The sequence below is a fragment of the Galeopterus variegatus genome, unplaced genomic scaffold (genome assembly GCF_000696425.1).
Source record: "Galeopterus variegatus unplaced genomic scaffold, G_variegatus-3.0.2 Scaffold577, whole genome shotgun sequence".
In the NCBI taxonomy this organism is placed as follows: Eukaryota; Metazoa; Chordata; class Mammalia; order Dermoptera; family Cynocephalidae; genus Galeopterus; species Galeopterus variegatus.
The window spans coordinates 5,806-32,016 of NW_007726688.1; the positions used below are offsets into that span (position 1 = coordinate 5,806).

General features: G+C 35.6%; 1 protein-coding gene across 1 annotated transcript in view; it reads right to left on the reverse strand.

Annotated features, from left to right (window-relative positions):
* The window catches only part of LOC103588492 (putative maltase-glucoamylase-like protein FLJ16351), an 87,936-nt gene that overhangs the window by 3,773 nt on the left and 57,952 nt on the right, over window positions 1-26,211 (reverse strand). The window contains exons 10-17 of the mRNA XM_008570174.1: window positions 18,599-18,716; window positions 15,609-15,777; window positions 13,998-14,114; window positions 13,048-13,196; window positions 11,798-11,882; window positions 5,125-5,181; window positions 3,459-3,589; window positions 1,927-2,015 (exon numbers count right to left, since the gene is read on the reverse strand). Of these exons, the coding sequence (XP_008568396.1) occupies window positions 1,927-2,015; window positions 3,459-3,589; window positions 5,125-5,181; window positions 11,798-11,882; window positions 13,048-13,196; window positions 13,998-14,114; window positions 15,609-15,777; window positions 18,599-18,716 (915 nt within the window). The remainder of the gene's footprint in view (window positions 1-1,926; window positions 2,016-3,458; window positions 3,590-5,124; window positions 5,182-11,797; window positions 11,883-13,047; window positions 13,197-13,997; window positions 14,115-15,608; window positions 15,778-18,598; window positions 18,717-26,211) is intronic.

A 26,211-nucleotide genomic window follows, 5' to 3' on the forward strand; every position in this document is an offset into this window, starting at 1 on the left:
TGGCTCCCGCTCACTGGCTGAGCGAGGCGCGGGAGCAGCACCGAGGGTTGCAATCCCATTGCCGGTCCCCGGTGCGGTATGGGGGCAACACTGAGGGTTGCGATCTTTTGCCAGACACGGAAAAAAACAAAAAAAAAAAAAAAAAATTAAATTCTGTTCAACTAAGCTCCAAGTACATAGGTCTTGTCATAAGACTTTTATTCAAAAGCCTCTAAATTATTGGGTTTTAAAAAAAAAGTATTGATTAATCACTGGCCTCCAAATTACATTTCTCATAATTCTCTTAGAAAATGAAAAATATAGTTTAATCTGGTAAAGTAGGCTTTATCATCTTACCATGTCTCTCACATTTTCCCTCATTTTCCTCCTTTATTTTGTATGGAAAAATAGGAGAAAAGGAGCTTTATTTTAGACATGTTTTCAAGACTTTAGTAAGGAAGGATATAAATATAGCAACATTGTGGACAAGCTCCTTCTGCATCTCTCTATATTGTTATTATTATTGTTGTTATTATGTTGTTATTATTATATACACAAACACACAATCACAGACAGACATATCCATCTCTCTCCCTAACTCACAATATTCTATTTATTTCAATCCCTGTCTCCAAAATTCAGAAACAATCTCTTTCAAGTGTAAGAGATTAAATCAGTGCATCCTAAGATAATTCACCAAGAGGAAAAAAAATAATAAAACTAAAAAGGGACACAGAAGAACACTAAATGATAAAAACCCAAGCATTGGGGGCCTCTCTACCTTCCCCTAATTTATACCACAGAAGCAAGCAGCCATATTATCTATCTGTGAGATTAGGAGTGTGTCTTTCTAGCTGGATTCACATTCTCTTTTTCTACCTTTTTATCTTCCTTCTTAAAATGACTCTCCTTCCCTGTCTTTCTTGCTCATGGAAGACAGGCAAAGAAAGAGATGGATGTGAGATCAACCAATACAGAGACCAAAGACATTTTCTGACAGGCATTAACTTTATGGGCATTATTGTCTCCATGGTATAGACCCTGAAAATCCATTTCTGATTTTGAAGATATGGCCTCGTTGAATGGACTTATCAATGTATACAGTAAGTGTGTACTTCTCTTATCATGAGTCATTTCTGTTTTTCCAAGGAAAGTGTTTCTATGGTTTGCTGATCCAGGAGATTAGTTTGAAAGAGAAAATGGGAAGAAATAAAAGACAAATTAATAAATGAAAACACTGACGTTGTGCATAAGCCAGATATGTCTTGACCTGTTTTTTTTTTGGGGGGGGGGTTCTTATTTGTGACCGGCCGCACTGCGCTCAGCCAGTGAGCGCACCGGCCATCCCTATATAGGATCCGAACCCGCAGCAGGAGCGCTGCTGCGTTCCCAGCGCCACACTCTCCCGAGTGTACCACGGGGTCGGCCCTTGACCTGTTTTCTAAGGCCAAGCCATGCCTTTTCCTCTACTATAAATCATTCTCCAACAGATGGTCCGGGTCTTCTCACCATGGAACTGCAGCAGCTTCTTCTTCGTGTATACCAGCAGAGCCAATTTCTTAACAACTTTCCATTGAAAGTTCTACTCCTTAAGACTGGTATCTCTATTTCTTCCAAAGTGAGAATTTATTAATGAGAATAAATTTTATTGTAACATGCTAATGAGACAGGGAAATATTCTCTTCTGTCTGGTAAGCACATTGTACTTTGTTAGTGCCTTCCTGGAGATAATGGTCTCACCTGTGTCGAGACCCACATTTCTTTGTATCACTAGATAAAAGGAAAATTTTACATTCCTGAACAGTAGTGTTCGGGAAAGCAGAATCATGCTATGATATTCTTTATATCATACTTACTTTGTTGGCCTAGGTCTCCAATCTTTAATGCTAAGTAAAATCATATTAAAATCCAGAAAATTTCAACTGTTATTTATGTTGGTCTGCTTACCAATAGAGTCACCATCATCCCAGAAAAGGTAGCCATCTGCTGTTTCATTTTCATTTAGAGCAATTATGAGGCCAAAAGGATTCATACGGCTATAGAAAGAGAGTCAAAATTGGTGTTTTCTTTCATAGACATGTATTTCAGGGTTAGAAGAGCTAACCCCAACCATATCATAGAACTATCCAGAAAACCATTGAGTGCTTTCTTAAACATCTTTACCAAATATTCAGTTTTTGTTTTTACCACATGTTCAAGTTTATCCTTGAATAGCTCCAGTGATAAGAAACCTATTAAGCAACCTATTTCTGCCTCTGAATAGCTCAATCTGAAAAAAAAAAGTAAAGGTTTTTATGATTAATAAAATGATATCATTACTATACCATGATAATTGAAGGTGCACTGCTCAGTGTCTTTTGCTTGTCTACAACAAAGAGAAAACTATAACAAAATTGCCACAAAGTCATTGGATTAAGGATCCTGGGAGCTGATTTTAAAGTATGACCAATGGGATTCCAGGGTAAATGAGGCTTGAATAATAATTCGGAGATTCAGCACAGCTGGGAGTTGTGTTAGTATCTCAAGAGCAAAAATGCAGAGTCCATGTCCCCCATTTTTGTGGTTCCACCATGGAAACAGGACTCAAGGATTTGATCCTAGCCGCTTGGCAAGAGAAAATTGCATAATGAGAAAAGAGCTACACAATGCAGGTGATGAAACAAATTTACTTCTGGAGAAGTTGAATGACAATGAGATTTCTTCAGGGAAATGTTTTGGTTTCATATAAAATACACTTATGTCATATTTTTCCTGTTGAAGTGTAAAGTTACACGAGACCCTCTCTTTTTTGGCAATGAACAACATAAAAACCTGAAATTCAAATGGATCTGTTATTCAAGTTAGTGCTTGGAAACTATGAATCTAGTACATCATTCTGGGGATGCTAAGGGTCCTCCCAGTATTTCAAAAATGTCTAGACAAAACTTCTAATAATGATGTATATAACTATCTGATTTTATTTTCAGTTAATACTGATTAAATGTTCTGATTTGCAATTATGTATTTTTGATGTAAAATATAAATATGAACTAATTATTACTTCTTAAAAATCTGCTTGTTTTCTTGACAAAATCTCTGATTACATGATTATCTATGAAGCAAAAATGGCTAATTAAGTATAACCTAAATGGAAGAAAAGCTTGGGGGCCTGACCTAGTCTTCATATATACCTAAGAGAGAATTCATGTATTGGAAATCACTAGCTAACTTAATAATAGAAAGATGTTTAGGGAAGAATAGCTTGAAACTGAATCAAATGCTCAGGCAGAGTATCATCTTGTAACCTCTCTCACTTCCTTTTTCTTTTCTTCAGTGTTCACACATGTGCACACTCCAACACATGTACAAACTCATACATAGACAACTAATTGTACTACTGGTTGAGCCCTCAATCAGTTTGATTTAAACACATCCCCTCTTCAAACACTCCCCAAGAAGGTTGACCATACTCAGTGCGAACAGATGGGATGTGCACTTACCTCAGCTTCGTTGTTCTGGCTGGAAACTGTGTAGGCAGAATATATCCTCCCCTAATGAAAAGAGGAATTACATCTAGAGGAGCAGGAACTTCAACAAACTTCTTCTGCCAGGTAGGTGGTACTTGGCCCCCCTAGCATAGAACAAGCCAAAGTTAACTGCTCCGATTATGTGACATGTGACAAGTAATACATGTCAGGAAATGTGGAGAGTTGAAATCAAACGTCTGTTTAAATTCAAAAAAGTATGCATTGACTAACAGGAGGGGTGACTTAAAATTTCTAATTGATTCTTTGAGAGGAAAAAAGAAAAAAAAACTCCAATAGGTAAATCCATAAAAGGAGAAATTATTACTATATACTTATTTCAAAAGTTCAACCACATAACCACATTTACTTACTAAAAAGTGTTAAAAATTAATAGAATAACACTTTTATGAGAGAATTTTTATTTTACTCATTTTAAAAGTTCAATTTTATTGAGAAATAAAATTTAATGCAAATAGTTCTAGAAATTGATGAAGTATTTGAGACCATAGTTTGAAAGCCATTGATTTAATTGTTTAAGACACTATAAAAATCTGCCTACTAGAATAAAGAATTATTAATACCAATCCTTCAGTCATAACTAACTGACAATTTAAAGATAATTCACATATCCTTTCTTCCAATTTGGGATTAGTCCTATGTTTACAGTCAAAATTTATTCCCATAAAAATTTCTTGAAAATTTTCTGGATAAGTTTAGCCAGTGCTCATCAAAACTTACTAAAAGAATGGGGGGAAAGAACTCATTAGTTATAACTGCTCTATTGTAGAGATGTCACATTGCTTCTCTTCACATTCCACCACCCTCCCCCACTGTGGCAATCATAGGTCCCACTGCCTAGGAGATTAGGTGTAGTTTGGATGAAAAGATGAGTTGGATCAATTTTATATCTCTTGAGAATCTGAACTACAAAACATGGAAAGAGCATGCCACTAATCACAGAGACCAAAAAGATGTATAAAGAGACAAATCTCTTGCTAGGGTCAAAGAGTCCATGGCAAGTTGAGGCCCCTTTGGAAACCAGTTGTTAGTAAAACAAAAAAACAGTGCCATGAAATGCCCAGCCCTGTGAATGGCACACCAGGCTGAAATTTCACAAACTCTTGCAATCGGATCCTGAATTTCTTCATGAAATCCAGTGCTATTACAGTTGCTGTTCTTGGATTTCCATAAGATTTCCTTTGTCAATTTATGTATATCCCTCCCATAAACCTCATACTAGAGCTAGCTTGAATGGATTTCTGTTTCTTGCAAGACAAAGTACTTGTCTCATGAGTTATATATATATAGTCATTATCACATTCTGCTATAAAGGAACATCACTGTGGGACTTCATTTGCTCTTAAGAATTTAAATGTTTGCATAAAATAAATAAATCCACTGTTTTTAAAAAATTATCCCATCTCTCATCTTAAATATTTGCTAATCTATATATGACCAATTCCACATTTTGAGACTATCAAACAATTTTTAAAAAAGGACTTCACAAACAACAAAATTATCAGAATTATACAGTTCAAGGCTCTAGAAGTCATATAAAGACAGTGAAAAAGATACCATGTCAGTCTTTAAGTGAATGAATTTACATAATTTTTTTCTATAAAATGTTGAAAATACATACTGTATAAAAGTCGAACCACAATGCTTCAGGAAAATACACATTCAAAGACCTTGCACCCTTGAGGAAGAGAAAATGTTTGACTTTTTAAAATATTTCCTTGAATTAAAATATTCCAGTTAAAACGCACTAGGCTCTTTGGATATTGAATTCTATATTATTTAGCATTAAAACCAAGTGCTAGTCAACTCATAAATGATTATGCAGCAAAGCTAGAGAATCTACGTGAAAGATTCATGTTCTATCGGAAAATATATTTCACGTCTAGATTATGGAATTTTAATGTATACTGTTCATAATGTTTTCTAAAAAACATAAAATTGTTTGCTATGTTTCCAAATATTGCTAATTCTCACTACAATATAGGTGTTATTTTATTACTGGCTGTACAATTTATGGCATTTTAATTCAACTAACATTGTCATATAGTTATAAAAAGACATAAAGTATAAAATGCTTTATAAATTGATTCCAAAAAATTTTTGTTTAGTTATTAAAAAGTGTATTTCTTGAGCACTAAGTATAAAAGGATGAACAAAACTGACAAATCCTTGTCCTTAGCAGTTTAAATTCTAGCTTGTAAGGCAGAAAATATCTACACACACACAAACATATACACACTTATATAAAGGTATATAATTTTTTACATATAAATACACATACTTTTAAAAAATGTACTGATAAAACATCAAGTTGCTGGAGCAAAGAACAATAAGAAGAAAGCTTACCTAAATAGGATGATCAGAGAAATCTTCTCTGGAGATAACATTTTAACTAAGATTTCAAGGATGAGAATAAATGAGCCATGCGAAGATACAGAGGACATCAGAGGCCAAAGAAACTAAACTGTGAAAGATCTTGATTTCTTACAAATACTGAAAGAACCCTAGTTTGGCTGGAGTTGAGTGGGCAGAACAAAGCCCAGCCTGGGCTGATGTTGGGGAGATAAGCAGGGTCCTTGTAGGGCCTTGTAGGCCACAGAAGGGGAAGTCACTGGAAGCCTGATGTGACCTACTATTTAAAAACATCATTGTAGGTGTGAGGAAATTAGAGAAGGCAGGGTTGTTGGGGTGGCAGATGGGGAAGCTGGCAGACCACATGGAGACTTTCAGTAGTGTAGAGACAACAGAAGCTTAAACCATACTGGTAATCATAATGATAGAGAGAATTGGGGATATTACAGATATTTTTTGGTAAAAATAATAGTAGGTGGTAGTTGGTAATGAATTGAAGAGGGATAATTTCTGGTAATTGTGGCTTCAGCACTGTGTGATAGGTAGATAGTGATTACTTCTGGAGCTGGGGTGTGTGAGGCATGGAGAATCCTGATTGTAATAAGGCATTCGCAGGCTTCAGAGGTGAATGGCAAAGTTCTATTTCTTAGCCTGGGTTGAAGTATTCACTGAATAATATTCATTTGGTTTTCCATATCTGTGTTTTATTTTATAATGAACAATATTTTAAGTCATTGTAAAAAAATTTTTCAGTGCCAAGAGAAAAATGCTTGTCAGAAAATTAAATTAGACTAGAAAAAGAATTTTCTAGAATAGGATTATTCCTGAGGAAGTGGGAGATGTTTGGAAAAGGAGAAATTGCATTTAGTAAGCTGAGGTAGCAACACAATTTAGGAAGATTTTTTGTAAGTTAAATGAAGTGATTTGTGCAAAGGTGCTCCAAACTTGTACACTCTATATAAATATACATTGTTAGTATTAAAGATGAAAGTATTAAATTGAACCAGATTTCAGCAAGATGGCAGAATAGGGAGTCCCAGCCCTTGCTCTCACACAGAAACACCAATTTAATAATAATATATGGATCAAAATTCCTTTATGAGAGGTCCAGAATCCAATTAAGAAGTTGCAGTACCCCAGATGAGAACAAAACCGAGAACAGCCATGTTGAAACAGGTAAGAGCAATTTCAGTTCACCTGAGTTGGCCTCAGCCCAAGATGGCACAGCTCAGCACCCACAGGGATCGCCTCAGCCTACAATTTCTCCCTCTAGAGAAAGAGATAGTAGAGCATGCATCCAGTATCCGAGTCCCTTTGGTGTGACACTGACTGCTGAGGGAAAGGACATAGTTAGGATGCCAGGGGGCAACTAAGAACAAAGAAAAAAAGTGAGCCTAGGAGACAGGGGTGTTCGAGCTGGCAGTAACCAGAGCCCAGAGCCCCATGTGTCCTCTCCTGGCTCAGCATAGAAGACGTGAAAAGGAAAAAGAAAAAAGAAAAAAAACAAGCTCCCAGGTTTTCCCTTGGAAGGGAAAGAGATGGACTGCAAGTCCAGTGCCCCAACTTTTCTGGCACTACATGGAGGACTGGCTTCTGTCTAGATTATCTCAGAGGGCTGACAGGACCCTGCATATTCTATCTACCTGAGGACCAGTGGGAATAGATAGGGTGATTTGATATTGCACACAGATAGTTGCCAAATAGTTTTGGCAAAAAAACCCAGATCCCAGATTCTTCCTGTGGAGAGAAAGAGTTGGACAAAGCGTCCAATGATCCAAGTTTTCTGAGGACTGCCTGAGGAACTGTCTTCAGTCTTGCTTGTCTCAGAGCACCGATCCAGCACAGTCTAGATGCCTGGGGACCACTAAGAACACAGAAAGCAAGCTGGACCATGTGCTATTGTGATCTAATAAGAAATATATATTTTGGTTTTCATCCCTGGCTCCTGGCCTGAGTTCCTAAAACTCTTGTAGTTTCCTAAGTGATAAGACTGATAGAAACATATTTTGTTATAATATTTGGGTTTTGTCCCCAGGCTCGGAAACAAAACAATAAAAGTAAAAGGAGCATCTTTTGTTATTCATAACAAACCCCTTTTAACCACACCTGAATTTACACTAATAAAGTGACTTCTGGAGGATGGGGGCTGGTTGCCAGTGGAATCAATCATGTGATTAGAGAGCTAGAATATTCAGCCCCCCACTGACCTCCAGGGAGGCCAAAGGGAGCTGCAGATTGAGTTCAAACACCAATGGCAAAGGATTTAATCAATCCATATAATGGAACCTTCATAAAAACCCTAAAAAATAAGGTTTAGAGAGCTTCCAGGTTGGTGAACATACAGAGGTGCTGAGAAGATGATGCATCTGGAGAGGGTATGGAAGTGCTGTGCTCCTCCCCGTGCCTTGCCCTATGCATCTCTTCCATTTGGCCATTCCTGAGTAGGATGCTTTATAATAATCTGGTAAACACAAGTAAATGTTTCCTGAGTTTTGTGAATCTCCCAGAAGGGAGTTGTGTGAACCACTGATTTATAGCCTATTAGTCAGTATTATAGAAGGCCCAGACTTGCAGTTGGTGTGTGAAGTTGGGGGAGGGGGAGCATAGTCTTGTGGGACTAAGCCCTTAACCTGTAGGGCTGACACAAACTACAGGCAGTTGGCACTGTAATTGAATTAAATTATAGGATAACCAGTTGTTGTCCACTGAGAATTACAGAACTAGTTGGTATGAGGAAAAAACATCCTCACATTTGGTGTCAGAAGTGTTGTGAGTAAGCATGAAAAAATAATCTATTTCTTTTTATATCAGTACAAAGGCTAGAGAGGCCACCAGAAACTCTGAGCAGGCTAATTGGTCAGTGTCTTCTCCTGTACAAGGCCAGTCCCATGAAGACTGGGAAAGATGACTGTTTTGTCTGATTGCAGACATGAATGTAAAGAATCAAAAAAAAAAAAAAAACAGAAACATTAAAATATGTTCCAAGGAACAAGATAAATTTTTAGAAACCAACCCTAATGAAACAGAATTGTGTGCTCTACCTGAAAGAGAATTTAAAATAACCATTATAAAGATACTCACCAAGGTTAGGAGAACAATGCCTGAAAAAAAGTGAGAATTTTAACAAAGATAAAAAGTATAAAATGTGCCAAACAGAAGTTATGAAGCTGGGCTGGCCCGGTGGCGCACTGGATAAGTGCTCCGCTTGGGAAGCACGGCGGCGCTCCCGCCCGAGGGTTCAGATCCCACATACAGACCGGTTCCCGCTCACTGGCTGAGCGAGGCGTGGGGGCAACGCCGAGGGTTGTGGTCCCGTTGCCGGTCCCCGGTCCGGTACGGGGGCGACACTGAGGGTTGCGATCCGTTGCCGGACACGGAAAAAGACAAAAAAAAAAAAGAAGTTATGAAGCTAAAGAATATAAAACTGAACTGATAAGTTTATTAGAAGGGTTCAGAAGCAGACTTGATCAAGCAAAAGAAAGAATCAGTGAACTTGAAGATAGGTCATTGGAAATTATTCTGTCAGAGGAGCAAAGAGGAAATAAAAATTAAAAATAGTGAAGAAAACTTAAGAGACTTATGGAACACCATGAAGCAAACCAATACATGTGTTATATGAGCCCTACATGGAGAAGACAGAGAAAGTACCAGAGAGCATAGTCAAAGAAATAATGGCTGAAAACTTCCCATAGCAGGAATGAAATGGACATCCAGATCCAGAAAGCCTAAAGAACATCAAATAAGATGAACCTAAAAAAAAATCCATACTAAGACACATTATAATACAATTGTCAAAAGTAAAAGATAAACAGAAAATTTTGAAAGCAGCAAGAGAAATCAGCTTGTCACATACAAGGGAATATCTACAAGACTATCAGTGAAGTTTTTCAGCAGGAACCTTACAAGCCAAAAAGGAGTAAAATGATATATTTAAAGTGCTGAAAGAAAAAACTGCAAACCAAGAATATCATACTCAGCAAAACTGCCTTTCAAAAATTAAAGTAGAGAGAAAGACTGTCCTGTATAAACAAAAGCTCAGGGAGTTCACCACCACTAGACCTACCTTACAAGATATCCTGAAGGGAGTTCTTCTAGTTGAAATAAAATGACATTGAACAGCAACATAATAGCATAAAAAAATACAAAACTTGTTGGTAAAAGTAAATATACAGAGAAATATAGAAAATTACATCATTATGATAATGGATAAAATACTTTGAATTTTAAAATAATAATCTAAAGACAGAACTATTAAAAATATAACTAGAAAATATGTTAATAGATGAACTGTAAAAATGGATGTAAATTGCAGTATCAATAGCATAAAATATGGGTGGGAAGTAATAAGAAATGTAGACTTTCTGTATGTGAATGAAGTTAAGTTGTTATCAGCTTAAAATAGACTATTATACTATAAGATATTTTACATAAAACTCATGGTAACCAAAAGGAAAATACTTATTGAAGTAATGGGGGTGGGGGATAGGGGAGGAAGGAATCAAAGCATATCAGTACAAAAAATCAATGAAACACTAAGCAAAACAGCAAGAGAGAAAAAAAGAAACAAAAAAATTATAAGACAAAAAATCAGTTGAAAAAATGTCAATAACAAATCTGTCCCTATCAATAATTACCTTATATATAAATGTATTAAACTATCCAATCAGAAGACATAGAGTGGCTGAATGGATAAAGAAACAAGATCCAACTATATGCTGTCTACAAGAAACTTACTTTAGATTTAAAGACACACAAGATTAAAAGTAAAGGAATGCAAAAGATAGTCCATGCAAATAGCAACATAAGGAGAAAAGGGATGGCTGTGCTTATATCAGACAGAATGAAATTTTAAGTCAAAATCTCTCACAAGAGACCAAGGACATTGTGTAATGATAAGGTCAATTCACCAGTAAGATATAATGATTATAAATATACAAGTATATGCACTCAACATCAGAACACCTAAATATATAAATCAAACACTGACAAACTGAAATAGACAGCAATATAATAATAGTAGGAGACAATACCCCACTTTCAATAATAAATAGAATGATTAGACCAAAAATAATCCAAAAGCAAACAGAGGATTTGAACAACACTATAGGCCAAGTGGATCTAACAGACATATATAGAACATTCTACCCAACAGCAGCAGAACATACAAGTACATTCTTCTCAAGTGCACACAGAACATTCTAAAGGATGGATAGGATGTTAGGTTACAAAACAACTATTAACAAATTTAAGAAGATTGAAATTATGCCATATCTTAAGGTATCTTCTAATTTTCCCTGTGATTTCTTCTTTGACCCACTGATTGTTCAAAAATGTGCTGTTTAATTTTCACTTATTTTGAATTTTCCAGTTTCCTTCTGCTGTTGATTTCTAGTTTCATTCCATCATATTTGGAGAAGATACTTGGCAGATTTCAATCTTCTTAAATTTGTTAATATTTGTTCTGTGACCTATCTATCCCTCCCATTGTGATTGAAGCATGGTTAAGGCAGCTATCTGGAAGAGTCAAGAATGTGGGTTTTGTTGAGAAAAGACTACACGAAGTTATTATTGTACTCAGAATAGGCTTCTTTGCTGTTATATTGATATAGGTGAAAAGGGGACTTCTATCTCTACTCTTTTAATGCAGCATATATTTTTGGAATCAATATCCTACTTCTGTGAATTATCTTGAGACCAATTTCAGAATTTCTAAGTAACAAAACATACATTTGTTTTGTTCAGATTTACTTAATGTGAAATATAATTTATGTGTGAGGAAAAATAAACATATAAGTACATTGTTTTCAAATATAAGAATTAAAATGATGTAAGAAAAATAGGGGACTATGGTAAGCCTAGACTGGTTGTAAGTATAAAATGGCACCAACGTAGACTGCTGTGAATAACTCTATTTTGCTGATAAAAAAAATTCTAGTACTTACCTCTTCAAGAACTGGAGCAATCATCAAAGCTGGCCCCCAAAGAAATGCTTTGTCAATTACATGAGTCTGAGGATCTGATGTAAATCTAGATTTTTAGAGTGAAAAACCATTAATTTAATTAATGTTTTTCTATGAATAAAGTCTTACTCAACCATCTCCAGTTCACAGTGATTGATAGAGTTTGGGTATGTTTCCCCCCCAAAGCTCATGTTGAAATCTGATCCCCAGTGAGGCAGTGTGGGAGCTGTTTGGGTGGATCCCTCATGAATAGATTAATTCCCTCCCTGGGAGTGGGGGTAGTGAGTGAGTTCTCACTCTATTTACTCCCACAAGAGCTGGTTGGTTTAAGGAACTCTGCCCCCTCCCCCCTCTCTCTCTTTCTCTCTCTTTCTCTCTCTCTCTCTCTGGTTTCCTCTTGCCATGTGATCTTGCACCCACCAGCTGCCTGCCACTTTCCACCATGAGTAGAAGCAGCCTGAGGTCTGCACCAGATGCAGCTGTCCCAGAATTGAGTGTCAGATAAACCTCTTTTCTTTATAAATTATCCAGTTTCAGGTATTCTATTATAGTAACATAAAAATGGACTAATACAGTGATCGACAGCAAAAAGACCAAAAAGACAAAAACACAGAAAGGTTTAGGGTACAAACCGTGTTTTAGGAATAAAAATCTAGTTGTCAGGTGAAACAATTGGCATCAGTTCTTTTCCCTGCCCAAAAGGTAATTGGGTGGTAAAGCTAAGGTCAAAATAGTGCCAAATAATCAAATTGTCTTATGGTTTTTGTTTTTCTTGTTTTTCTTTTTTGCATCCTAAACAGCTTTCAAGAATAGAGCATCAATCCCACCTCCTTCACAAAACTCTTTCTATTTTATTTCACGTTCACTTGCCTTTCTTTGAATTTTTACAGCACTTTATAGCCTATGCCATATAATCAGGACATAAATATATAATGTTCTATAGTGTACTCAATTTCTTTCAACTTTATTGATTGAAATTTTCCAAAGAACCATGTTTCATCCTTTTATGTATTTCACAAGGAACAGCCTTCATTTTTTGTTAACTGGTTGGACGTGCTTTTCTTTGCTAACTTCTTCAGATTTGTAAATTATTTTTATCATAGTCAGGAGGGGTGAAAACTAATTTGCCTTTTTTTTAATCACCCAAATAATACCTTTATTAGAAAAACTAAGACTTCCATGATCTACATGGTAGAAAATCTAAGACAAAAACAATTATTAAATATATTTACTCATGCATCAGTCCTCGAACCACTGTATGTCCAGTGACATGAGAATGGTAGAAAAGGGTGTATAAGTAAGGCAGCAGTGAATATCTAATCCTCAGTACAGAACGGGAAATTGCAGCAAACGCTTCGCCAAACACCCCAGGGTCTTGTTCCTATTAAAGAGAAACATTTCAATATACTTGTTACCTGAAGTCTAAATTTTTATAGTGTTATTTTTTTCTTGTTGTGGAAATTAGGAAGAACCAGAGAGTTTTTTAATATTACTTCTCTCTACTTATAAGCCTTTCACAGTTGTAGGCTGTTGCAGAGTTGTTTCTCAATTAAATGCATTCAATAAAATTTACATATTGTGGCATGTGGTGTGTAGTTTGCATGCTCAGCTACCAGCAAAGTTTTAAATAATTTTGAGATGGAAGATTGTTAGTATGTCTTCTCCTCAAGAGAGAGGGTGACTTCATACTCATTTAATTGAGGAATGATTCTGCATTCAGACTGAAGGGAGAATCTTGTACCAGATCACAGTACAATCTGCCTGCCATCAAAACAAAGACTTGAAATTTTAAGATATCTTCTAATTTCTCCTTTGATTTCTTCAAATTACTGAGCTACTGAGGACAATTTCAAATATCACACATTTGTATGCTGCTACCTTGTATTATAAATGGAAATTTTGTTCACAGGTTATTTAAAATGATGCAATATTCTCCCTCTTTTAGAAATTATAAACAATGTATTTTCAACATGTATTTCTTGTCATTCTCTCACAGCTCTTGATAAAATCAATAACATGCAAATTTTTTTAAAAACCAATTGCATATTTTTGACAGCTGCATTGAAGAACAGTTCAAAATTTTATTCATAATTTATGATTTCATATGTATCTTCTTTTAACCCATTTCTAACTACAGATTACTACTGAGTATAGAAGTTATTTTAAATTCACTCTCACTTGCCTTGTTCCTGATTGCATTATTGTTTCTGGAAAAGGGATAAAATGCCCCAAGTTGCATCCACCGCAGGCAAAGTTCATAAGTTGTGTCTTCATTAAACCCACATATATCAGCTCCAATCTGGAGAAAAAAATTATTTATTGACTTCAAAATATAACACTTATTAATTTTGTCATAAAGCCCACACTGAAATATTACAGATTACACTATTTTTAATGACAAAGATATTTAAGACCACGAGGAAATAAATTTCATGTTGTATAAGCTGAAAGTGTTAATATGCTCTTTGAGGAGAGCATATGGAATAAAATAGTGACAAGTCTCTCTTCTCCAGTCTTGATTAAAGAAAACTGTGGCTACATAGTGACATAGCAGGGAGACTTTTGGGTAATCCACTGCACCTAAAAACACTTATTTTAAAGTGCAGTGCTATAAATCTCCTGTTTTAATATGTTAAATTAAAAGACTAAACATTCACAGTGCATTTAGCTAATCCAAGAGCCTTAGTGGCTGATCCCTCAGGCTGGAACAAAAGGCCACAGGATTGCACCTGAATGTGCTCTCTTTTTAATCATACATTACAGACACTTTGCTTCCTGACATCTAGTGATGGCCTCTCTCAGTTCTCAAATTGTTTTATTCTAGAGCTTTTCTTGTTCTTTCAGAAATATAGCATTTAACCCCAAAGCTTCAGTTAATGTCTAAGTTTGTAGGTTAAAAAGTCATGAAGAAGTACAGCATGGAGTCATAAAATATGTTAATTGGAATAAAAATGTTAATTCCGCAAAACACAGAGATTCTACTATATACTCTGCTAAACTGTAAAATCTTCCCTGGAGAAAGAAGAGGTCATGTTTCCTTCCCCCCTAAAGCTGCTTATATTAAAAGTTATGCCTCTGTCAGTTTCTGATTCAGACACAAGCTGAATCTATATTTCATGTTCAATATTTATTTAGCAAGTCGTCTTTGAATGTAGCTAATCCATCACTTGAACAACAAATGCAATTCTCACTGTATTTGAGAAGTGATCATTTTATTTGCAACATTCCAAAATAAGGCAAGTATTGCTCTATACTTTTTCTTTTAAAAAATCATTGGGATTTTGCAAATCTGCTATGATAAAGATTTCTAATGTTAACATAGAAAATTCTCTAATAGCTAAGTTGTTTCTTTATCACTAGGGCTCAGATAAGAAGCAGTATGTTTCTGGTTTAATTTCATTTCCTCCCTTCATAGGACATGAAGACACCTCTGGAGTAAAGTTTCTATTCCTCCTTCCAAATTGTCTGTCCTTTCCTTTTTTCTGCATTATCTATAAAGCTCATAATAATCGGTTGTAGAGGAGTCATGAAAGGGTAAGAATAGAGGCAAGTGGTGACAAAATAAACTTCTCCATGACCAAGTGCTTTAGTGATAAGACAAACAGGTAAAAAATAATAATTTAAGAAAGACATGGTACTCCTGAGATCTACATGGGTAAAGGAATTATTATTTACAATGTCCTGAAAACAACTTGAATGTATTTTATTTTCATAGAGCAGATTTTGCACCCCTATATAATATTGATCAACATACAGGCCTTTATGTAATTGATTGTTTAATTTTAAAACTTACATATGGAATTCCAAAGAGATTAAATTCTAGCATTCCAATGATTGACATATGCATGTCTCTCCAGCGGGAATAGTTTTCACCCAGCCAATGGCCAGCATATTTCCCACTCCCAACAAATGTTGAACGACTCAAAACAAATGCTCTCTTTCTTGTAGCATTCTGAGAAGCACTGAAAAAAATGTAAGAAACTTTCATCAGTATTCTTCTAAAAAGATTCTATAATTTTCCTTTCCCTTGCCCCCCCCCAAACCCATGTTTTTAAAATGTGTGAACAACTCCCAATATTCAAATAATTCAAATATAGTCAAAAGTATAAATCTGTGTGAAGATGAAATGAAGGAAATGCATCAAGTAAAAAAAGAAATAACCATATATATAAACTATTATACACATTTTCTGAAAAAGCTGTTAAAAGCCAAGGCTAAGCATCCAAATCAAATTTTCCTACACTCAACTCTTTTTGTGAGTTATCCTACAGTTCATGGTTTCTCAACCCTGGCTGTATGTTAGAAATTTCCAGACTCAATTAAATTAGACTATCTAGGAATGGGGCCTGGACATAGGCATTTTTTAAAATTCTGTGTGACTCTAGAATGAAAATCATGGTGGTTTTTATACTAATGTTGGAAATGCTAGTAACTTTCTGTTGATAATTCATTATATTTCCCTAGTGAAACCTTACATGTATATGGAAAAGAATATTTGTGTATATTTTAGCAGCATTATTGTCAGTTTTTGCTGTGGCTATTTTTTGTTTGAGTTTAACTTGTATGTTTATCCACTTTTAAAATCAAACCTGGAAATTAAGAATAAACTGACATGGGCATTCAATCAAACAAATCTAGTTTAAAATCCATCCGGCTCTTCTATGTAAAATATATGTAACTTTGAACATATTATTTAATTACTATAAAATGAGGCTAATAACACTTAACTTTGCAGGATTTTTGTAATGTTTATAAGAATATATGTATATGCCTCTCACAACAGCTAGCATGTAAATTGCACCGAGCAGTTACGGACCCAAATCTGCTTCACCCTGGACAACTTAAATCTCAGTTTTAGCCATTACTTACCCAGAACTCCAGGACCAATCATTTTGTCTTTCAAGGATAAAATAATGAAGGGAAAAAGTTGAATTGATTGTAAGATTAAATTAAATGATAGAAGCTCTACTAATAAATTCAGTAAACACTCTTATTGCCTTGTCAAGGTGAATCTTGCTAATGCTTCCACTTAAAACTATTTTTATGTCTTCTGGGAAGTAATTTTTATTGTTTGAATTTCATTAAGTTCAGAATTTGAAAGTCATGTTCACTTAACCCTGTGATATGAAAAGTGCTCAGAAATATAATTCTCAACATCAAAAAGAAATACATGTCTAAATTTACTTGTCTTCTCCCTCCTCCCCCTTTTCATCCCCCCCTCCTCCTCCTATTTCTTTTCATTGCTTAAACTCCCTTATGAGTTAGACACAGCTAGTAGTTTCTTGGGTAACCTGGGTGTGAGTAGTACATTCTAAAGTCCACAGCAGTGATTTCTTGCTTTATTAATAGAAATTTGGAATCCTTATTAAAATAAGACAAATAAACCTGAAATAGTTATAAACCACTTAACTTCTTTCTGTTCTATAGCAGTGACATATGATTCTATTTTTTTATGTATTGTCGTTTTCATTTTTAAAAGTAACTTCTTACTTTTTTATAGTATAAGAGTAATTTTTGGCAGATATATTTAGCCATATTTAAACTATATATATTCAGAACTTTGCCTATCACGTTTACTGTATAGTTTATTCATTTTGTTTTCAGTTCAATCAAAACCTAAGAATTTTTCAGTAGTAGTTAAAAAAGAGCCTGGTTAAATGTCTCATGTTCATGTTCAGTTCCGTAATTATCTATCATTTTCACCAAATTTCATTAAGTTCTCTGAACCCATAGCTCTAGAAAAGTGGCTATAATCCAAAACACAAAAATGGTATATACTTATATATGACCAAAATAATCAGTTCTGTCTTGATCCTCATACCTTAAAGTCTGCATTTCTGAGCACTGACTTTATAAATCAAACAGGCTGACTATATATATATATATAGTCCATATTTATTTGTCAAAGTACTGTGATGAACCAGACTTGGAATGAAATCCTATTTCAGACAGACAAAGATGGCATTAAAAAGAAACACAGTGTTCTGTACCTGAGCCCATAACCTAATTCTCCTAATGCAGTCTAGGAGAGTCTCCTAACAGGCACACACAGGAAAAAATAGAAATGGTGTAACACAGCAAACCCTCATTAGAGAAGCAGAATGAGTCAGATGGTCACTGAGAAGGTGCTTCAGGATCTGGGATTGTTAACTCCAGGAGAAAAGACAAATTGTCTGCCAGGCTTGCAATGTTTTTCACTCAGTGTAATGGTATGCACAAATCCAGACTTGTGACTCTAATGGTGGAAACCTTACACATCCACATTTAACCAGGCTTTTTAAAAAATGGCTCTATTCAGAGCTGATGGCAAAAAAGGTCACTTAGTCAAAGTAATGTAAAGACAATATTAGTGTACATACCCCTAAAAAGTGGAGAGTTTGTTAACAATTACATTCTACATTATAAAATTGTCCCCAAATTCTGTTTTCTCTAACATTTTTCTGAAATCAAGACTTTAGTTTTGGCTGCCTTAGACAAATATTTATGCTTCTACTAAGATCATTCTACTCTGCTTTTGTGTGTGCAATAGGTTGTTAAAAATATGTGTAAAATCAATGAGAACATTTAACAAAAATAATAAGTAAGCAAGATAAAACATTAAGGGAGGAAGATTATTTAGTAGTCCTTAAGAAAGTTGAGAAATAATATAATAAAATGTAAACAATATGATAAAATGTAAGATCTGCTATATAAACAGATTTTCCTATTTCTTAAAGGATATTTTAATAATAATTTGTGAAATAAACAAATAAAATATTTCAAGAAGATTTACAAACTACTCACTAGAAAGTAGGTGCTGCTTGTGACCAGCCAAACAGAGAATGTGTATCGTAATGATATCCCAGATAAGTCTTGGAATCAGGGCATAATGTTTCTTCAGCCAAAAGTCTACCTGTGATATCTAAGGATGAAATGAAATAAATACACATTCTTAACATAATTTAAATATCCATGTTGTATTTTACTTGTCTGTTTACATGTTGGTCACCCTCACTAGTCTATGAGCTTTGTAAGGACATTGAATGTCTTTTTAATTAGTGAGAACAGTGTTATATCGACATGAAAAACATTTTAAATTGTATTTTGAATTTGAGACATAGTTGGATATATATTTCAAGACCAAGGTGGATTTGTCTCGGAAATACAAAATTAATTTATCATTGGAAAAATCAATCAGCATAATTTATATATTAACATATTTTTAAAAGCATATAATCATCTCAACAGATGTAAAAATGTGATAAAATTCTGGGCCGGCCCGGTGGCGCACTGCTACAGTGCGCCGCTTGGGAGCGCGGCGGTGCTCCCACCGAAGGTTCGGATCCCACATACAGACAGGCCGCTCACTGGCTGAGCGAGGTGTGGGCGCAGCACCAAGGGTTGCGATCCCGTTGCCGGTCCCGGTCCGGTACGGGCGCGACACTGAGGGTTGCGATCCATTGCCGGACACGAAAAAAGACAAAAAGGAAAAAAAGAAAAAGTGATAAAATTCAACTTTATTATTGATGAAATCTCTTAGTTAAATAGTAATAAAATAAAATTTCCTTTACCTTATCAGGGTTAACTACAAAAAATACTATAGCCAATTTCATACATAATTGTGAAATATTAAAAACATTTTATTGAGATTGGAAAAAAGAGGATGCCTGCTGTCACCACTTCTGTTCAAGAAGCCAACGAAAAAGAAATCAAAGGCAAAGAGATTAGAATGGGAACCATGCTGTAAATAATTCATCCATGATAATATTGTCTACATAGAAATACTAAAATATCAACAGATAAATTATGAGAATCAGTATGAAAGTATAGGAAGTTTTCTGGATACAAGATCAATACACAAATTCAAACAATTACATACTATAAATCAGTGACAAATAGTTAGTAAATGATTAAAAAGAGGGCATTGAAAATATAGAGAACCTAGAAATAAGATTAAACAATAAGTCTAACACTTCATAAAGACATTGTAAAACTTTACAAAAAAACTTAAAAGACAGATAAAGGGGAAAAAAATACCATGCCATTGGGAACTCTGTATTAAAAAGAGATCAATTCGGGCCGGCCCGGTGGCGCACTGCGCTAGTGCGCCGCTTGGGAAGCGCGGCGGTGCTCCCGTCGAGGGTTCGGATCCCACATACAGACCGGTTCCCGCTCACTGGCTGAGCGAGGCGCGGGGGCAACACCGAGGGTTGCGATCCCGTTGCCGGTCCCGGTCCAGTGCGGGGACGACACTGAGGGTTGCGATCCATTGCCGGACACGTAATAACTTCGTATAGCATACATTATACGAAGTTATACGAGGTAGTGAGTGAGTTCTCACTCTATTTACTCCCACAAGAGCTGGTTGGTTTAAGGAACTCTGCCCCCTCCCCCCTCTCTCTCTTTCTCTCTCTTTCTCTCTCTCTCTCTCTGGTTTCCTCTTGCCATGTGATCTCTTGAAGAAGGCCAAGGTAGGAAGACCTATTTCCCACCTTATTACAAAGCTTATTATAAATCAATAGAAATCAAGGCAGTGTCAAATTGGTGAAGGGAAAGAAAAATAAACCAATGGAACAGATAAATTAGTCCAGAAGCAATACACAGTATACAAGAGGTCTTCAAAAAGTTTGTGGAAAGATTCATATTATCTTTTAATTCCATTTTTTTCCATTAATTTTTTGAAGTACCCTCCTACGTGGATATCTACCATAAGAAAAGTAGTGCAGACCAGTGGGGGAAAGGATAGACTTTCTTTCATTGGCTCTGGGGTAATTCTTTCTCCATGTAGAAAAAAAAAAAGTTAGACTATTACCTTATACTGCTCAAAATCAACTCCAAGTAGATTAAACACCTAAATGTGAAATGGCAAAACTATAAAACATTTTTTAAATAATGTATCTTTATGACCACATATTCAAAAGTATTCCATAATTACAAATTGATAAAGAAAAGAACTAATAAATCTGTCAATATTTTAGTTAGAAACTGTGTTTGACAAAAAATACTAAAGAGAGTGAAAAGATAAGCCAGAAGTTATTAGAGATATTTATAACACATATAACTGAAAAATAAGGATAATAAAGCTGATGCCCAAATAGAAAAATGGAAAAAAAAAAAACCCTTGAACAGATCAATAAAACCTGAAAAGCCAGTGAGGAGGAAAAATGCTTAGTCTCATATATAATTATATATGCAAATTGAGTACATAATGAATTGACATTTCACATTCACCAGATTGACAAAAATTAAGATGACTGAGCAACCGTTAGTATTTTCTTCTGAAGCTCTGGCCAGTTTAGTGCAACGCCACCTTGTACTGCTTTCCTTCCTTCCCTGCCTCATTGCCCTCCTGTTCTTACTCTTCCTGCCGTAGGATTGCTTTTTCACCTGCCAACAAAGCCTTTACCAGACAACCTTTGCCAAAGTCTCTGTAGGGAATCTAGGCTAGGATGTCCTCTGCCACTTTTGAAGGTAATGGCATGGTAATGGTAAATTTCTAAAAAACAAAAAAATTTTGTTTTTTACTATTTTTTCCCCATTTCTTTAATTATTGGGGGTGGGAAATTCTGGGTGTGGTTTCCTTTTGCCATCCTCACTTAGAAGTCTCTGGTTATATTTGATTTTACGTTTCCATGTTGGTCACCTTCTCAAGACTGTCAGCTTCTTGGGGAAAGCTGTGTTGTAGGTTTGTATGCCCCACCATTTGAACAGATAGAGCACACAATGGGCATCTCTAGGATCTTGCACTGTGCATAACAGATAGCAAATGATCAATGAGTATTTGCTGAATGAATGATCCTTCAGCAAACATAAAAAGGATTCTCACACAGAGCAAAATAACTAGGAAATTATCTCCCATTCTGACAAGTAATTGAACAAGAGGAAATAGGCTTAAAGTTCATAACGACTAGGTTAAATACAAAGAAAAATTGGCAGAACAAATAGTGATTTTCTTCCTGAATATCTTTTAAAGCAGAAGTCTTTGCTACTGTAGTAGAAAATTTGAGCATTGTCATAGATAAATAAGGGAAATACTAAGTACCACTAACGTTCCCTACCACTGTGAGAGTCTTTGCCTCTGTATATACACAGAAAGAAGTGCAGATATCACAGAAGCCTGAACTTTCCAAAAAGGGGAGATTAGGACAGGAAGGGATTCCTCCCTCCAAATTAACTCAGTGTGGCAAATGAGATAAAACTGAGTTTTTATAGCCTCTGTTTTCTAAAAGCCACTTGCAGTTGGTATTAGCCCATCCTCTTCTGTTACTCTATTTCCATTAGAGGTCAAAGAGATGTAAATAATCAAGAATAATGCTTTGCATCCTATGAGCATCCCTCAAAATGTATTTTCTTGTAATATATCAACAAAAATACTCATCTCTGAAATACATTTGGGTTACATAGCTGAATCAAGATCAATAAGAGAAAAATTGCTGCATAAAAGTCTAAAATTTGAGAGAAATAACTTAGAAAGGTTATTAAAAGATGTACTCTCTAAGGATAGACTCTTCACAGTGCTTATAAAAAGAAGTTTGTGGGTTTTTTTAATGTACTAACTTTTATCATTTCATTTAAGTTTAGAGAAAAGTTTGCCTTTGACTGAAAAATTATTCTTCCCCATGCCTTGGGCTACATAGAATATTAACTCAACAATAGTGACTGTAATGCAAAGGGAAGTATGATAAGGATTTGCCTTTTTGTCCTGCTTCATAATCTTTTGCATTACTTGAAAAAAATAAAATGACAATGAATTTGAAAGGTTTTCAAACTCACGAGAGATTACAGACAGAAGCAAGACTAGCATGGGGTCTGTACCTGTCAGCCTGTTTGCACTGGATTCTGTCAAACAAACTCCAATCAAAGACAAAAGCTCAGTTTCTAGCGCCAGCTTCAAACCTGGACTTTTACATACATGACAGTCCTGCTCAGCTTGGATCTCTAGATAGAAATTTACCAGTGAGTACATTTCACTCTAAGCATGGTGGTAAAAGAGCCCAAATCCTAACCAGGGCTCAAGTCCTGGCACTGTCATTTACTAACACTGTGCCTTGAGTAAGGTACTTGACTACTCTGAGCCAAAGTTTCTTATCTGTCTAGAAGATGGGACTGGTAGTTCTTAATTCATTAGTATGTTGTGAGAATTAGATGAAATAATAAGTATAAAGAATAGGTCTTTTATATTATTACTTAGTTTAATTATTGTATTATTAATAATAAAACTTACCAATATGTTAAAAATAAATATTATAAATTATTATTTCATATGAAATAAAAATATTTCCTATTTTACACAGTCTCCTTGTACAACTTAGATCTTTTTAGGTCTAGTCTTAACCTGCCTACTAGGAGCCTGGCTATGTTTATTTGTTTAGCCTAAAATTAAGAAGCCTAATCTCAAGACATTTATCACAACTCAAGGTGAAGCTGCTGTGCACATCTAGCTGAAGAACTGATACGATCAGCCCTGGAGTGACATAAATCTGTAATAGCAGATAAACTGTAGCATGGAAAAATCATTTATCAAACTGTTAGTTTGGGTTTTGTTCTAGCAATATTTTTCTCCTCATTGTTTGAAGTTGTTTCAACATGTCCCCTTTTTTTCGACAGCTGTCTGTGAAGGCTTTCAGAAAAGCAGTAGTTCTCAGCAGACTTATTTATTTCCAACTTTTACCTCCAGAAATCCAATCTTTTTAAGGAAATTGTGTGAGGGGATAAGAGAAAGAGGTGTTTGCATACGAAGGCAGCGAGGGAAAAGAGGCAAATTCACCAAGGCTAGAGTCAGTCGGGGAGACTACTTTAAGTCACTAGGAAGGACAGAGATTTGGTGCCCTGCCTTTGGGCCATGCTCTCATAGTACCCTAGAGAAGAGAAAGGGCATTTGAAGGGAAGTGGGTATGCAGAGCACCTCAGGAGGCACCTGCAGAATCCGAAATTCCCGAACCCTGCAAAGATCTCCCACGTGCATTCAGAGAAACAACAGAAGGACCAGAATTTCAGCAGATACTGGGCTGAACAATTGGGTTTGCATCTCCACAGAAACCAAAGACTAAAAGGTTTTCCTCAAATGGCTTTTCTCTGCCTAAAGCAATTAGGATCTTTGCATGACACTGAGAGTAGGAACAAGAGCACTCCAGTAATGACTGAGAAAGATTTTTTTCACCTGGGAAGGTGGATTAGGGGCTAAGAAACAGTTTGATTTGTTTTAAAGGAAGTAAAGTAATACAATACCTCCTGTGTAACCATAATTTAAATTAGAATGGAGTCTTATGGAACCCAGAGAGTTTAATGAGTAAGAAAATTGTCAGGCTTAGTAGGAAAAGATTGAGAAGGCATTTTGTAAAAATGATCAAGTCCAAGAAATGTAATAATCTGGTTTAGAAAAAGTTTGTGCACAATTTGGTACCAAAGTTAGGATAAAAATCTACTGAGTCTAAATACTCATATATGCAAAAGAAAACTAGATAGTAATAAAGTTTGCAGTCATTGTGTGGTAGCAGAATAATAGCCCCCCAAAATTGTTCATGCCCTAATGCTTGGAACCTGTGAGTGTTATCTCACATGGCAAAAGGAACTTTGCATATGTGATTAAGGTTAAGAACTTTGAGATAGGAAGAATATCCTGAATTATCCAGGTGGATTTAACCCAATTACATGAATCCTTAAAAGGGGAAAAAGGATTGTGTTCAGAAAGACATGATGTTGGAAGAAGGGTCAGAGATGCAATGTTGCTGGCTTCGAAGGTGGAGGAAAGAGGCTATGAGCCAAGAAATGTGGGAGCTGGAAAGGAGAGTAAAGGGATTCTCTCCCAGAGCTTCCAAAAAGAAGGCAGCTCTGCCAGTACCTTGATTTTAAACCCAGTAAGTCCCATGTCAGATTTCTAAACTACAGAACTGTAAGATAATTATTTTATTTTTCAGCCACTAAACTTGTGGTAATGTGTTATAGCAGCAGTAGAAAACTAATCCACATAGCAAGAGTTCTAAGTATTCCCACTGATACGACGGTGCCAATTAAGGGGCAAGTGAGAGGTAACTTACTGTTGTCACCTCTCAGACTGGGAAGCACTCATCTCAAGTGAAAAGAACCTGGAGGACAGTATGCTAACTGAAATAAGCCAGATGCAGAAAGACAAATACCACATGATCTCACTTACAAGTGGAATCTAGAAATGTCAAACTCATAGAAGCAGAGAGTAGAATGGTGGTTACCAAGGGCTGATGGGGAATTTGGAAGATTGGTCAAAGGATACAAAATTTTAGTTAGACAAAAGAAATAAATTCAGGAGATCTATTGTACAACATGCTGATAATAGTTAATAACAATGTATTGTATACTTGAAAATTGTTGAGAGTAGATTTCAAATATTCTCACTACAAAAATAACAAGTATGTGAGCTAATGGATATGTTACTTAGCTTCATTTCGTTATTCCACAATATATAAATATATCAAAACATCATGTTATACACCACAAATACATACGTTTATATACATAAATGCATATTTTTAATTGTCAGTTTAAAAAAATTTAAAAGAAATATCTTTGCTGTAGGTACAACTTCTTTTAAAATAGCTTGCTAAACATACAAAGAGGAACTATTCCCTCTGATACTTAATTTCTATTGCCTCATACTTTATTAATTGTTTCTTAGTATATGTCTAATTTCCCCAAATGCTATTCTTTTTCGAGGCTGAAATTCAGCTTTTCTTCATAACTCCCATTCTCTGACTTTGCTAAACACTTGGAGTAAGTGAATTAAATGTAGATTTGATTATACGAGGAACTAAATCATATTCTCTGTGATCTTAGTCACACTAATAATATCCTCCTATAAGTGAGGTCATAAAATATGAAGATCTTTCTTATCATATATTCTTAATAGTTCTCCAGAGTAGCGTGGGTATAAAAACCTGCAATGTGGAAGAGATTGTTATAAAATCAGGCTAAAACGGGTGTGTTATATGCTGAAAGTTATAAAACATGCAGCACCGAGGCAAAACTTGTAACACCTGGTCCAACACTTGTCTTTCAACAGACCCACTCTTGCTCCTGCAGTAGAAGATGTTAAGCGGTATGTTTGGCTAGAGATGGATGCCTCCAGCAGTGGTGCTCCTGGGAAAGCCTGAACTATGGACATCCTCCTCATATTTGAACAAGAGTGTCAGAATTCCAAAAGCCTCTTACCTACATATCCCCTGTGTACATAGATTCAGATTGCCAAAGCTAAATCATGTCTCTCAAAACATATCCAGCATATATCACAAAGACCTGACTGAGAACAAGTCTACTCAAAGACAGCTCTTTGTACACTAGTTTCAATGGGTTCCTTTGTAGGAAACCACACTCTGAGCTGCCCTACCCTTATTTTTCTGTAGCTTCTTGGCTTTTCCCCTCAGAATCATTAATTTTAGCTTTTA